A 13,887-nucleotide genomic window follows, 5' to 3' on the forward strand; every position below is an offset into this window, starting at 1 on the left:
GGGGGGAGCGGGGGAGGCAGCCAAGCAGCGAGATACATGCATATACACATCCATACCCACGGGTGCATTTCTGCTCCCCGCAGCCCTCGCACCCCACGTCTTCGGGCAGATGCAGCTGGGGAGCGGGTGGGATTCTCAGACGAACACAACATCTTACAAAATAAACACCGAGAGTAATGTTTTCTGCCTGTAGCACCGGGCCGAGTGGCAGTCTGTTGTCGGGAACTGCCCGTTTATCGATAAGGCTTTGCGCTGCAGAGACTTGGAGAGACTTGGAGGGCCCGCTGGTGCACGCTGGCACGGGGCTCGGGCTCGGAGGCAAGTCGGGAACGGTCCTGGGACTGAACGGGGAGAACGATGCCGGCAGCAATTCAAGGCGCCTCGTAGCTACTTAAACGTGAACCGATTGGTAATGTAGCTCTGGCTAGACTGTCCTCTGTGCCCAATATCTGCAAAATAAGGTCATGTCTGCATATGCATCTTAACCCACTTTCAGAGTCCAAAAAGTGCACTGAAGCAGCTTGGGTGAGATTCTGCTCCTTTAGCGTGTTCATTGTAACTGTATAGACTAGACACGTCTAACCATGTTTTGATTCATCTGAATTCTTTCATCCCTGCACAAGTCTAATACATGTAGAAATGCCACCCAGTTCTTGAAGTCTGCCTCTTCAGAAGTGCTGGGCTGGCATCCTCTGCATTGTGTTATGCAGACAAAATACAGTCAGTTATAGCCCTGAATAGAAGCATCATGTTTTGTTCTTATGAAAATCAGATATGAACAGTAAACGTATGTAAACACTGTGCTCTAACAGTATCCCAGGCAGTCATGCAGTCTTGTCACATCTGTTAAATTCGCTGTTGTACGTTTTCATACCTCTCCTGACTCTTTTTGGAGCACCAGTCTTTGTAATGACAGGAGAGAGGGTGCCACCTCTGTAGACTAGGGAAGGGGTGATACTACAGCAACCACAGCTGATGCCTGGAAGGTCAGTCTTGGCAGCTCCTCAGCTGCAAAAGGTGCATGATGAGGCAAAGTTTGGGAGATGTTTGCTGTTGTTATTTGTAAGTCCTCAACTCGTTGCTTGTGAGAAACAGGCAGGGAAGATGAACAGTCACTGCCACTCCTTTTCTTGGAGATGGTGGGAAGAAGTGCTTACAAGTACTGCTACATCCCAAGCACCCCAGACTTGGATGGTAAAGCTACTCATAGTATACATTTCTCCAGTCTCTGGCACTGAGCCCAGAGCCCAACCGGTACTCCACCATAGTGAACAGTACTAATCAGCTCTCTTAGTCTCTAAAACAAGATGGCCACATCCAAACTTCCTATTGGGTATGGTCCATGCTAACCCCCAAACCGCACCGCAAATTGTTCAAGAGAGCACTTGCTGCCCAGGGCAAAACCATGCCAAGGTCACCTTGAGGGTAGAGACAATCAACTTCCAGTCCCAAGAACATTTGCTGGCACTGTTTAATTCATTAGCATGGATGTAGCCCGAAAGTCTGTTAGTGAAAGTGCTTCCAAATGTCACAGATTTTGGCCAGTTGTGCAACAGTATTGTGGACTCCCATCTTCCCTTTTTTTCCCTAAGGGCTTGTTATTTAAAGATACTTTGGTATATGTATATGTATTTGATCTCTTCTTCTACAAAAATACCAATAAAGGAATCTGGCAGCAGGAAGTAAGAGAAGAAATGGATTATTAATATTAGGATTTCATCTACCTTGAATAGTTTTATCACTGATAAGAAATGGATAAACAGAAATTAAGCGTTAGATGCCATTCCATAACAACATGCAAGCTGCGTTTCTTACAGGTATATCCATGCACTCAGAGACAGGTTAAATTAATGGAGGACCATCCTACTACTTGGAGATCTCTGAAGCCCGGAGTCCTCTGAACATACCCCCTTCATTCCCTTCCTAATCCAACATGGAGTTTCCTCTGCTGGAGTTATACCACCCTGTAATTCCCTCTGCCTTGTCAGAAGACACTTAAAGCCGCTTTTCATCATTTCATTTCCAAACAGGATATACTACGCTGTAGGTGCATGTAGAGGGTTTTCATGGTTAAACATACCATTTAGGAATCAAACGTGGTACATAAGGATTCAGAAAGTTCCCAGTTAGCAGAAAACTTAAACACATAATAGCTTACTTCAGACATAATTTTAAGAGTCACTCTAAACAAGGTCTTGATTTTCCACAGTGCTCTGCAGCTGCTAATTTTCATTGTAACATAAGTTGTGATTTCCCCGAAACACCACTTCAACTCCTACATTCTTTTATCAGATGTGGTCCTTCTTTGGTGCCCAAAAGACACTCAGTACTGTACCTGAACAGGGAGTAGTTACACTGTGTGATGGTTCCTGTGAGAAAGCCAGCCCCAGGAGCTCCCTCTCCCATTCTCCACCCAGCACCTCCCAGCTCTGCGGCCCGCAGCCTTCCCAGCCCTCCTCTGCAGCCTGTGCCATACAGCTTTTTCTAGAGAGAGGTTTACTTCTAACGCAGCTCATTTCAGCAGCCCCATTTGCAACACAGCCCCACAAGTGGCTATCAGCACAGTATGTAGATTGGAAACTGGAGTGTGAGGTGAAATAAGGAAATTTTAAGCCAACTTCAGCCCTATAGCCAGTGTATGCTATAACTACACCATGTATCTCAAGGCTCCTCTGCACATTCCTCTGCACACAGAGAATAAAAATTACTCAGGAGTAACTGGAAAATAAGCTTATAAAGAATTGGGCTAAGCCGCTATCCTATTCACACTCAATAAGTGTTAAACTATTTGTTCTGTTGGACTTGTGTGTCAGGTAAGCATAATTTATCATGCAACCTTACTGATTTCAGGACTGTCACATTCCCCAGCGCTCTGTTCATCTGCTCATTTCCATTTTTGGTTGTCTACACTAGGGTTTCGTTATGCAGTTACATGTCACTGTTTAGTTTGATCTAGGTCAGACTGGTAACTCAAACAAAAACAAGCAGCACTTCAGTTTGTGCTAAACTGGTCAAATTTAAACTTAGGGGAGCCTAGATTTGAAAAGCTTTTGCATACCCACCAGCTTCTGTTACAGGGCACAAAACATCTTCAGCTAAAAAATACCTGTCCACCCAGAACAGGCCTATTAAACTGCTAGGAGATCTGTGTTAAACTAACCTTAGCCAGGATAGACATCATTTTCAAGACCATAGAAACAACCATTTGGCAGTGTCTCAGGCCTAAGTAGTGGCTCTGACAAACACCTGAGAGACTAATTTGTGCACAAAACTGGAAGCAGGGAACTGCACAGCAACTTATTGAGATCACCGTGTGAGGGAAATTTATTTTGGACCTGACTTCTGCCTATTAGGAATAATTTTGAAAGAGTATAACCTAACATGAAAGGATTTAATAATCTTCAACTGCTCCAAGCCAGTGAAGTGGATACTCTGGGGACACAATTTGGGAGGTAAAACAGGTTGTCATTGTGTTCGGCATGCCAACCAGGGAAGCTAGCTGAAAAATCCCTCTGTGTTCAGTTTTCACATTTTGGAGTGAAGCAAGCATTACCAGACTCAAGTTTTACACCCATATGTGATATGTCACCATAATGAAAATTCCACTTGTACCACCTTCACTGCTCCCCAGGAACGTAATTTTGCTAATCCTTCATGGTCTCTTAGAAACAGAGCCTGTAAAGGCTGGAAAAGTCATCTACAGCACTGGCTATGGTCTCAGGCAGCTGACAACTATACTGTTGGCTGTTCCTATACAACTTTGTTTAAGTCTAGCCCGAATATATGTATCAGTATCAGCTGAAATCACACCTTTGAATTGCAGTCTAGGTATACTCTAAGGAAAAATGTGTTTAAGTAAATACAGAGAGCCAGACTGGTTCTTTAATGAGTCTGGAAAGCAACTTCTGCCTTGGTAAGTAAGAAGGATCACAGCACCTAGCAAGCACTACTATTTGTATAAAGATTGGCTAGAAATAAACACATGCACAGCAAGGTCTGCTTTTCTCTAATATCACATGTAGAAAACAGTACTGTTTGGTAAATGTAAAAACCTAAGCACTACAGTACTTAAAATACTGGGGCAAATCTCAACAAAAATTATGACAGCAAGGACTTGAATGGTCAATGCCCTGTCCTGCTTTTAGCATTAGACGGTGAACTTGGCTGGTCAGACATTCAGCTGGATTCAGCAGGCATTCAACCAGATTGTGGTGCAAACAAAGCGTGTTTCCATGAAATGAGGCAAATTCAGGGAAATCTGAAGAGCTGTATTATGTGGAAATTTGAACTAGAAGATCACTGTAGTCTCTTCCAGCACAATATTCTGTCTTTTCAAAAGCTTAGCCGGTTGCCTTATGCATCACTGAACTCAAGGCCTGCAACAAAGCTCATTTAGGGGATGGATAAATCTTTTAATTAATCTCAATAGGCTTTGGATGAGGTCCTAGCAGAAACTATGATTTAGCAGCTCATGGAACTACAAAAGAAGCAAAAGTCTCTTTTATCACTCATAGTGAGTGGACAAGAATTATAGTGAATACTAAAAACAGGCGGGTGGAAGATCATTCCATGGTAGTAGGAGGGCACATTCCTTGCTTGGATGTAAGCCTGAAGAATTTGCTGGAAAGTACTGACAGGAGCATAGGATATAAAGCTCTCCCAGAAGTTCTCAGTAATAACACTTCTGATGCTGGTTCTCATGATGGAATCTGTCAAAACATTTTACGCTACGCTGATGAAGGGTGTGCCACACACTGAAACTTGCCCTGAGCTATCAGGGTGGAGTTTCATGAAAATCTGGTCTGCACGGCAATTAATATCTCTTTTCCTAGTACCTGAAGACATCTCTCTTGATAAATAATGTTATTTGCAAATTCACTTCCAACTTGAACTGTTACTCCAGGCATAGTGGATAGGATTCACCTGGTCAAATGTGGACTCTGTAATTGTCTACAACTAGTTATTTATATTCTCTGGATAGATAATGCAGCAAAGTAGGCACTTTTCAGACCAGATTTATAGGACTCATTAAGATACCAAAGTTTGAATGAGCAGATATTCAAAAGTGGCCTTCTAAATTAATCAAGTGAATCCCATCCTAAAAGTACCAATTTCTGTTAAATGTCTAAACAGGGAGTCAAGACAAGTAGTTGAAATATATCTTCTTGTCTCCAGAGCATGTAAGATGACTATAGCTTAAGTGTCTTCATTAAGTATTCAATGAACCAAACCTAAAGATAGACATTAATTTTGACAAGCTTTGACAGGGTCTGTTTGAAGGTATCAGATTTTGTTTCTATTTGTTCAAAGGCTGGCATAAGAACAAGCAAGCAATGTCCAAATAGGAGAAAAGCTTCTTCTTTCTTAATATAGCATAGAAAGAGCTTATTATCTTGAAATTTTATGCTTATATTTTCATAATATTTTAATTTTTATTATTAAAATACCTATACATATTTTAACCATAAGCACAAAAAATTAATGTGATCAAATCTGTAAATATTGTATTGCATTATATGCAATATTATATGTGTGCTTTGAAATACCCCAACAAAGTAAAGCGCTGTCTTTTAGGAAACACATCAAACGTAGAAGGACATAATGGTTAAGACTTCATAAGGTTTTGAGAGATTCACTTTTAGAAACAAGATTCAGAAAGAAAGGGAATTAAAGAAGGAATGACAAAATTATACTATGGGAAATGTGAAAGTCTGAGGAGCAAATCTACAAATGATACACCTAGGAGTTCCCCTACAGCAAAGATAATCCTCAGTTACCAAGTTCCCTGGCCTTACAGCCCTTTTGAACTGACTGAGCAGTGCAGAAGGACCATAATGGAATGAAAATTAGGACCTTGCCTCCTGTTTTTCCCAGAACAATAGCTCTTGGCAGTTGATGGATCTCACAGAATCATAATGAATTACTGTGAAATGACCCTATGTTCTTGTTGCTGATGTGCTGAAGGTCCTCCAAGGTGCAAGTAAATGCGGTATCTGTAACAAGTTTTTATGTGTAGCTGAATTTTCAGATTTCCTCTGCAGGCATCCTCAAAGTAGACTCTTGGCTTTACAGAAATCAATGGCACTGAAATCATTGCCTTCCATGAGGTCAGCACTCAAAATTGTATCCTCCACCTCACTCAAATCTCCGTAACTTTGATATGAAGAACTGAGTTTTCTTGCATTATTTGCTGCATTTAACCCCTTAACTTTGATTGATATACTGTATCTTACCTGATACATATGAGTAGAACATTTAGGAAGCAGGTTCTCATAATGCCTTTTTTATTGCAAAGTAGAAGCTATGCCTTAATTTTATTTTGTTTTAGTATTTTTCTCTGATTGTAAAATGTTCAACCATACAGTAGGGGCATGTTAAAACATGTACAAACATGCTGTTTTTATGAATGTGAGAGAAGTGAAAAATTTTTACAAATGATGACAGGTTGTCCTCAAAAATCTGTTTTCCTAGGGCAGTATTTTTTACAATTGTGTGTGATGAAATTCCATTTACCAAGCTTCATTAATTGTTTTTTCTTAGCCGCCCTTATTCCTTTTGCTCTCTGAGGGTTTTCAAAAGGTCAGTGCAAGCCCTCCTCATTGCAAATACTGCTGAAACAGCCAAGAAAAACCTTATTTTTATTAAACAATTTAGTGTGCATTAACACTATTTCATTTTAAAGAAGGTGAGAATTCCCTGGGGATCCAATTGTCTTAAACCATAGCCTATAATTAAACTGTAAATTTAAATTACAGCTTTTAAAAAAGGAATTTCTAAATCCAGTGTTTCCATAATGTCATAGAGTAGTATATCACAGCATTCTGGAGTACATGCGTTCATACATTGTAACTTCACTTTTAATTAAGTACATAAAAACTGGCAGATTTTTTAATGAATGAGTGTTTCTGTGATAGCTATTTACGACATTCATCTACCCATAAAAAAGGGGATGTTGGTACAGCAGTCTGTTTTATAGACCAGTGCATCCCTTGAGGCAGAGGCAGCTTCCTTTCAAAAGCACACTGACCTGAGAGCAATTCATAGTGTAAACAAACCTCATTTCCCACATTTTACGCGAAAGTCAGTCAAGGTGTGGAGACAATACCCTAAACCAACAGACTAAAGAGATGCATATTTTAAGTCCTCAGAGAGAGAAGACTAAGGGGGGCCTCCATGACACTTTCATAGGAAGAAAATAACAGGTGCTGATCTATGGGAGAAAAGTGTAGAAAGATAATGGTCAGGCATTAAAGTCAATCAAATGCAAATTGGAAGTGAGGCACATACTATCAACAGAGGTTATCTTCCTGAATACACTACCAAAGAAAGCGGTGGCTTCTGCTTCTTTTTATGTCTTCCCATCAAACCTGAATGCCTTTTCGAAAGTCTAAACCAAGCAATTAGGCTAAATAGAGGGGCAACTTGCTGAAATTCTGTACTCCATGACATACAGAAGGTCAGGCTAGGGGATCTCCAGGCAGCACGGTGAAAATCCATGAGGTTGTTCTTAAGCCGAGGGACCAAAATCATACACAGAGAGATGAACGTATCCCAGAAAGGACAGAGCGGGGATCTGCTCCCAAGGAAATTAAATAGAATTGACAAGAGGGAAACAAAAGCACCTAACAATGGTGGAGACTATACTATTTCACTCCTGGTTTCCTCCATCTTGGCATGTCCAGAAAAGGTCAACACCAGAAAAAAGAAGACAGAATTAGAAGCAGTTGTTAAAATGGAAAGTTTTTGTAGGATGTGATCTCTTGCAGGACAGCTTTTTTTTCTTTCTAAAAATGAAAACCAAACTTTCTGCTTGGAAATTGGTCAAAAGCTAAAATTGTGACCATGCTTAAGTTTAGTTTGTCCTTTTTTTAAATCTAAAAGAAGAAAAAAAATCCTTCACTTTCCAACCAACTCCACTGTGGTATCAAGAAGCAATAGTTACTTAGAGTAGAGGTAGGTAGACATTAATAATGTAGGTAAAACCTCTCAGAACCTCCATTCTATTTTAGATTACGTCCATTTGACAATCACATAACATGAGTCAACCTCATGTTAGGCAAGTTGTGTCTTACAAAATCAGTTTCTGTAGCAGAAATGAGAGGCTTCTATAGACAGAAGTGATTAAGAATTATTAAAAAAAATACACTCAAACTATTTATAAAACTTGCACAAAACTTTGTGTTTAGTTTACACACAGGTAAATACCAGTCGTCCCTCCCTGAGGAGTAACTCTTACCACATACTGCCTACAGGAAAGGAGGAGTCCGATCTTAGTGATTAAGAAGGACCTGAGTAAAGGTTTCATGTTTCAAGTCACCAAATAAGCCGAAGTCTAAATAAACTTAGTCCTTGAGTAAGGCCCTTGAGTAATGAGACATTCATTCATGCTATTCAAAAAACAACTGTTTGTTCCATTGCCAACCACCCACAGCAGCAGTTGTGTTTATTTAAATGAAGAGGGTATGGACCCAAGAGCTATATCTTTCCAAACCTTACTATAGCAACCGAATGTTTGGAAATTGCTGTCATATGTCTGAAATGTGTCCTATATTGGACCACTTTCTAAGGCTTCCTAGCCATGTTTTTAGGCTAAAGATTCACCCTGTGATTTTTCTGACCACTAACAGCAGTTCTGGGAGTTTCTTCTTTTCTTCTCGTTTTGTTCCTTAGCAGTAATTTACTTCGGACATTAAAAAACCCAAACAAACTATATTTAAAACACCTAGTGCACATGATGTTTTTTACTCCTGAGAGGGGTTACAGGATCACAGGACCATGGGAAAATTCAGGGCAGAGGACTCAGGAGGTCATCTAATCCAGCTTGCTGTTCAAAGCAGGGTAAGCAATGAGGTCAGACAAGGTTACTCGGGGCTTTATCCAGAAAGATCTTGAAAACCTCCAAGGACTGAGACCGCAAAACCTGATGGTTAGATGATACAGAGCTCAGGAGTTTGCAATTACATTCCTTACTATGTCTGAAACAGAGCTGTTAAAATTTTCTGACTGCACTTTATTTATGCTTAGCAGCAATGCTCATACATTTTCATCTTATTTGAAATAATGTAAACCACAACTGGGTTGCTATTTGAATGACTGCAGTAATTACTATTGCCTTGTTTCCCCTTCTCTAGTAAACAGAAATTTTGATAACGGGACAAACAGCTCTTATACACTACATAATACAATCAAAATGAGAACTGGTGGTAAGGAAGCAGAGAGTCTATGATACCACTGTTTCAGCTCTCTCAGCGAGGTATGGCAGTATGGTATGTGTTGTACACTAGAAAGAGCTCTGAGTGAGCAGGTACAAAGGATTATGTGACAGGCATCAGGCCAGGACTCAATCCAACTGATATTCAACGTGTGCGTGACCAGGCTGTCCCAAGAGTGATGCTGAGCAATGTGGATGTGTTGACACCAACTGAGTCAAGCCAGGGTTTACTCCCTGACATGGGTCGCAAAGAAAGTATAGATATACTTTACATTTATCTTGAAAAATTCCAGCCCTTGAGGCTTGATGCTCCCCAGCAAATAGAAGGAAAAATACTTGTAAGGTATTTAAAGAACATATAAAAGTTATGAAAGACTGGAGAAGACTTTTCCATGCTAGCCACAAAGAACAGTTTGCCTGCAGCTATCTGAAGTGTAGGGTAAGACAAAAAATAAACCACACGAAGAAACTGAGAGTTCGTAAGGGTGTATTGGCCTACCTAGCTGAGAATTTTAAAGTCTGAATTTAAACATTTATATTACTTTCCAAATCCTGAGGTGGAGAGAGTGACATCTCTAAGTCACGCACCAAAATCTTCATGGGATTAACAACTGCAAGATAACCTGGAGAGAGGTCCCAGAGAGATATCCTGTATATGTACATCCCCTAGATGTAATAGCTGGGGATAGCTGCCAGTATTTGCAAAAGAAAAAGCAGGTTGACTCTGTTATGAAAGTATTACAATTACCATAAATTTAGGCTTAATTTTGGAGCACAGAGTGACAAATTAGAGGCATAATTTTGGGCAACATTGTAACAAATTCCTTTAGTAAAAAGACACCACATTTACTCTTTCAAAATTCAACATTTTTCAAATCAACATCAAAGGAGAAGTGTCTTTATTGTTGCAAGAAGCTTTGTTTGTTTTTGCTAGGCACACCTAGATACCAAACATCTGAGAATCTTCACTTATGTCTTCCTTAGACACCTGCTGGTAAAAAATAGTAAAGCCATTCTTTATTTCCCCAACCAGTCTAAGGGATCTCACACTATCACACACATTTTCAAGTCTCCTAGATCCACTGTTATGCAAGAGACTACCAGTTATTAAGTACTTAATTCACAGGTTCTTACTTTAACTGGCATATTGTATTCCTTGAGCATAAAAAAGCACATCATCCTGTCCTGCGTGATAGGTTCCATCCCGCTTTCTGAGTTCTCTGCAAAAATTATTTACTTAGTTATTGACAAGAGAAACATGTTTTTCAGGATTTCTTACCTATTATGCATAATGCAAGTTTGCATGTATCAGCACTTCTAAGATTAAGTAAAGCTTCTTCGCCACTGGAAATATTTTTAAGAAGTTCTATCATTAACTTTCACTACAGAGTTCACGTTCAAAGAAAGTTAGAAAACACTTAAGTGACAGCTGCAGCAAGTTCTTGGGCAGGTCCAGGCTTTGGCAAATCCAGCTACCAATCAAGTTCCCAACAGGCTTTCCTGGCAGGAACAGGACAAAACCCTATTGAGATAACCTGTGAGATACCAGCATCTTTTATTCTTATTGTTCCATCTTTCATGACAGGATAACTCAGATTAATTTTGTTTTGCCACAGATCTGAACAGCCTCAACATTGCAGTATTATAATGCACCACATCATGGGGTGGAAACTCTTGAAGAATCATTCTAACCTGGCACCAGGCAGGTACAAAGACATGGTTTCGCAAGACTGAGCCACACAGCTGAAAGCATAAGTCCAACATTTATGCACACCACTGGAATTCATAAAATACACCCCAAAACCTGTAAATCCCTAATATTTCAGCACCTGACTCTCCACTAGTAAAATGCCTTAAAAGCCAATGTTTCTATGGCTAGGCATATGCACAGGGAGAGGTAAGTCTTCACCAGGGATTCAGAAAAGCATTTCTTCTCAGAGCATGCTTAGTCTAAGACCGTAGAGGCATACCCGTGTCCATAGTATATAATTCAGCTGTGGAACACCTTGCCACAGGGAACTGAATGCCACATGGATACTGAACTTTACATGGGTTCAAAAACAGATGGCATAAATTCTTGACAGACAAATCTGTCAGGGACTACTGAGTACAGAGGTACCATATCCAGCTCAGGAAGGGCCTGAATCACCAGCCAGTGTATTCAAACATGCAGAGACTATTCAGAGAATGTATCACCCTATGTTTGGTCTGTACACGTCCTTCCCACGTCCTTCCCTCAGCATTTGCTATTGACTGCTGTGAGGGACAGGATACTGGGGGAAATGGACCATTGGTCTGATGCACTGTAGCTGTTCATATGTTTCTGTAAGCCCATTGACAAAAGAATTGCACTTCTTAGCGAGCCCTCCGACATCCCTTAGTAGTCCATATATCCACAGCGAAGCATTTAAAGCCATTAACCCAGCAAATACAGAACACATCCACAGGGCTGAGGGGCAGTGCTGATGGGGAATCTACTCTTTTCCCTAAGGACATTCATGGCTTCTATACATGAGGGAACAACTATAGTTAAAAAGAAAGAAGATTCCATAAAGCCCCAGTGCATTGTCTTGCCTGAGGTACAGCATTCACTGCAGAGGTAAAACTAAATGCCACTGACAAAGGAGAAATATGAGTCCATGTTTCCATGTACAGATGAGTGTCCTGAACAGAGGCCAGCTGTTTAATAGGAAATGTCCAGCATCGTTGCTACTCCCATTTCCTTTAGGAAGAATACCTTTAAGTAAGGGCGTCTAGACATCAAGATTGCCTGTACTTCCAATCTATACTCCCACTGGCTACCACGACACTAAAATTTAAGCAATACAAAGCCTAAGTCGCTTCTCTGAATCTAGTTGAGTTATATTCCCATATAACCCCAGAGGAGTACTTTGTAGAGGATGCAATACGTGCTTCCTTTCTTCCATATGGAAGCAATGCTGCTAACTGAGGAAAGTCCCAAGCTTTCTGCTGTCATGGCCAATGCCAAAAATTGGACTGCATGGAGTGCCTCTGCTAACAAACGATAAGAAAAGCAGGCATGATGAGTATCTCCCCTCCCAACATAACCCCCCAGGGAAGAATATCCACGGCAACACAGAGCCCTCAGGCAGCAGACAGAATATTTCCAGGCAGATTAAAACACATTGTACCGCCAGAGTCACTTAAACCAGTTCTGATTTGGTCAGCATCATCCTATGCATGATTTAGTAATGATTTTGTATGCAGCTTTACAGTAGAAGGAGTGCGCAGCTCAAGGCATCCTAATTCTTTTCCTTTTTGATTGATTGTAACTTGCTCTCTTGTGAGAAACCTGAGAAATTTTTTGCTTGGATGCATGTGCATATCTTTCCTTGTCCAAATGATCTGATACCTTAACTTCATATTCTTCCATTTTGTAAATTATCCATCTAAAATATAAATATCCTTGTTAGGCATTTACAACATAAAAATGCTGTATACTGTACTGCATATAAGGAGACTTAGACAAATGTAAAAGTAGGTATTTCAATCTTCACTCATTGAACTCTGCTTATGTTACTTCCAGTTATTTAAGAATAACCAGTTGATTCCTATATTGTGAGTATACACTGTATTTCTGTGCTCCTTCTGTTTATCTTGAAAAACAAGACTTCAAAAATCAGATTCTTTAACAGGGCATAAATAAATATAGGTATTTTGTAATGCTAATTAAAAAAAGACTGAAAAAAGATGTGGGAACCCCGAAACAGACAACTTCTTTATTATATCCTATAAAACTTCATAACCTGACAGAAGAGACATTATCTCACTCCGTGAGGAAATGCTGCGACTTAGGTTAGCATCACTGATACATTTTCCCAGGCCACCTTCTTCATCTTCTAAGCAACCCTCAACATTTAGTTGTATAGGTAGTGTTAAACAGTTTAAAATGTGTTCCTACATCATCACAGCCGTATCCTGTCTGCACTGCTGAATGAGTATGACAGCTTGCCCTAAAGAGCCATGGCAGCGGAGGAGCAAGGCTGGAGTTTCTCTTAAGACCCAGGCACCATCCAAAGTTTCTTTTCCCAACTGGACTTCAGAGGAAAGAGAGCCATCTGCTGCTCTATACAAGACATGCTGCAGCGTGTCTTTTTAGCTTGATTATATGAAATGTCAGGGTGGGATTTAGGGAAGGAAGTGCAAACCTTTGCTGTTCTCCTCTCTCGTGCTGTGGAGCAAGATGACAAGGGAAGTGGGGTGCTGAGCAGTGCTGTCCACCACCTCCCCAGCCTAGCACAGAGCACAGCTGCATCCAGCATTGAAAGTAACCAGGGCAAAAGCGGTTGAATACAAACAACAGTCCTTTTTAGAAATAAAAATAAATAAAGTCAGAAAATACTTCAAATGCTTCACCTCAGGACTGCATCACAAGTATGACACAGAGCCTGGCAGAGCAGAGCATAGGCAACAACCAGCATTGCCTGGTAGGCTGGCCAGAGGCAAACCACACCTGTTTCCGTACAGCTATACACAAAGTCAGCCTCCAGGGAATAATGAATGATGTTCTTATCTGCTGTGATGAAGGTCAATGCTCCTCACACACTCCTAAATCTGTATTTATGAGTGTCACCTTTTGACTCTGGGGCTGCAGCCTCGCAATCAAGCTGCTTTTGGTGCAGCACGTTGCTAAGCAAGGAAGATTCACGCACCAG

General features: G+C 40.6%; 1 protein-coding gene across 1 annotated transcript in view; it reads right to left on the reverse strand.

Moving 5' to 3' along the window:
• The window catches only part of CD109 (CD109 molecule), an 84,583-nt gene extending 84,431 nt beyond the window's left edge, over positions 1-152 (reverse strand). The window contains exon 1 of the mRNA XM_009333238.1: positions 61-152. Within this exon, the coding sequence (XP_009331513.1) occupies positions 61-152 (92 nt within the window). The remainder of the gene's footprint in view (positions 1-60) is intronic.
• Positions 153-13,887: the final 13,735 nt, after the last annotated feature.

Source organism: Pygoscelis adeliae, unplaced genomic scaffold, assembly GCF_000699105.1.
Source record: "Pygoscelis adeliae isolate BGI_AS28 unplaced genomic scaffold, ASM69910v1 Scaffold57, whole genome shotgun sequence".
Classification (NCBI taxonomy): Eukaryota; Metazoa; Chordata; class Aves; order Sphenisciformes; family Spheniscidae; genus Pygoscelis; species Pygoscelis adeliae.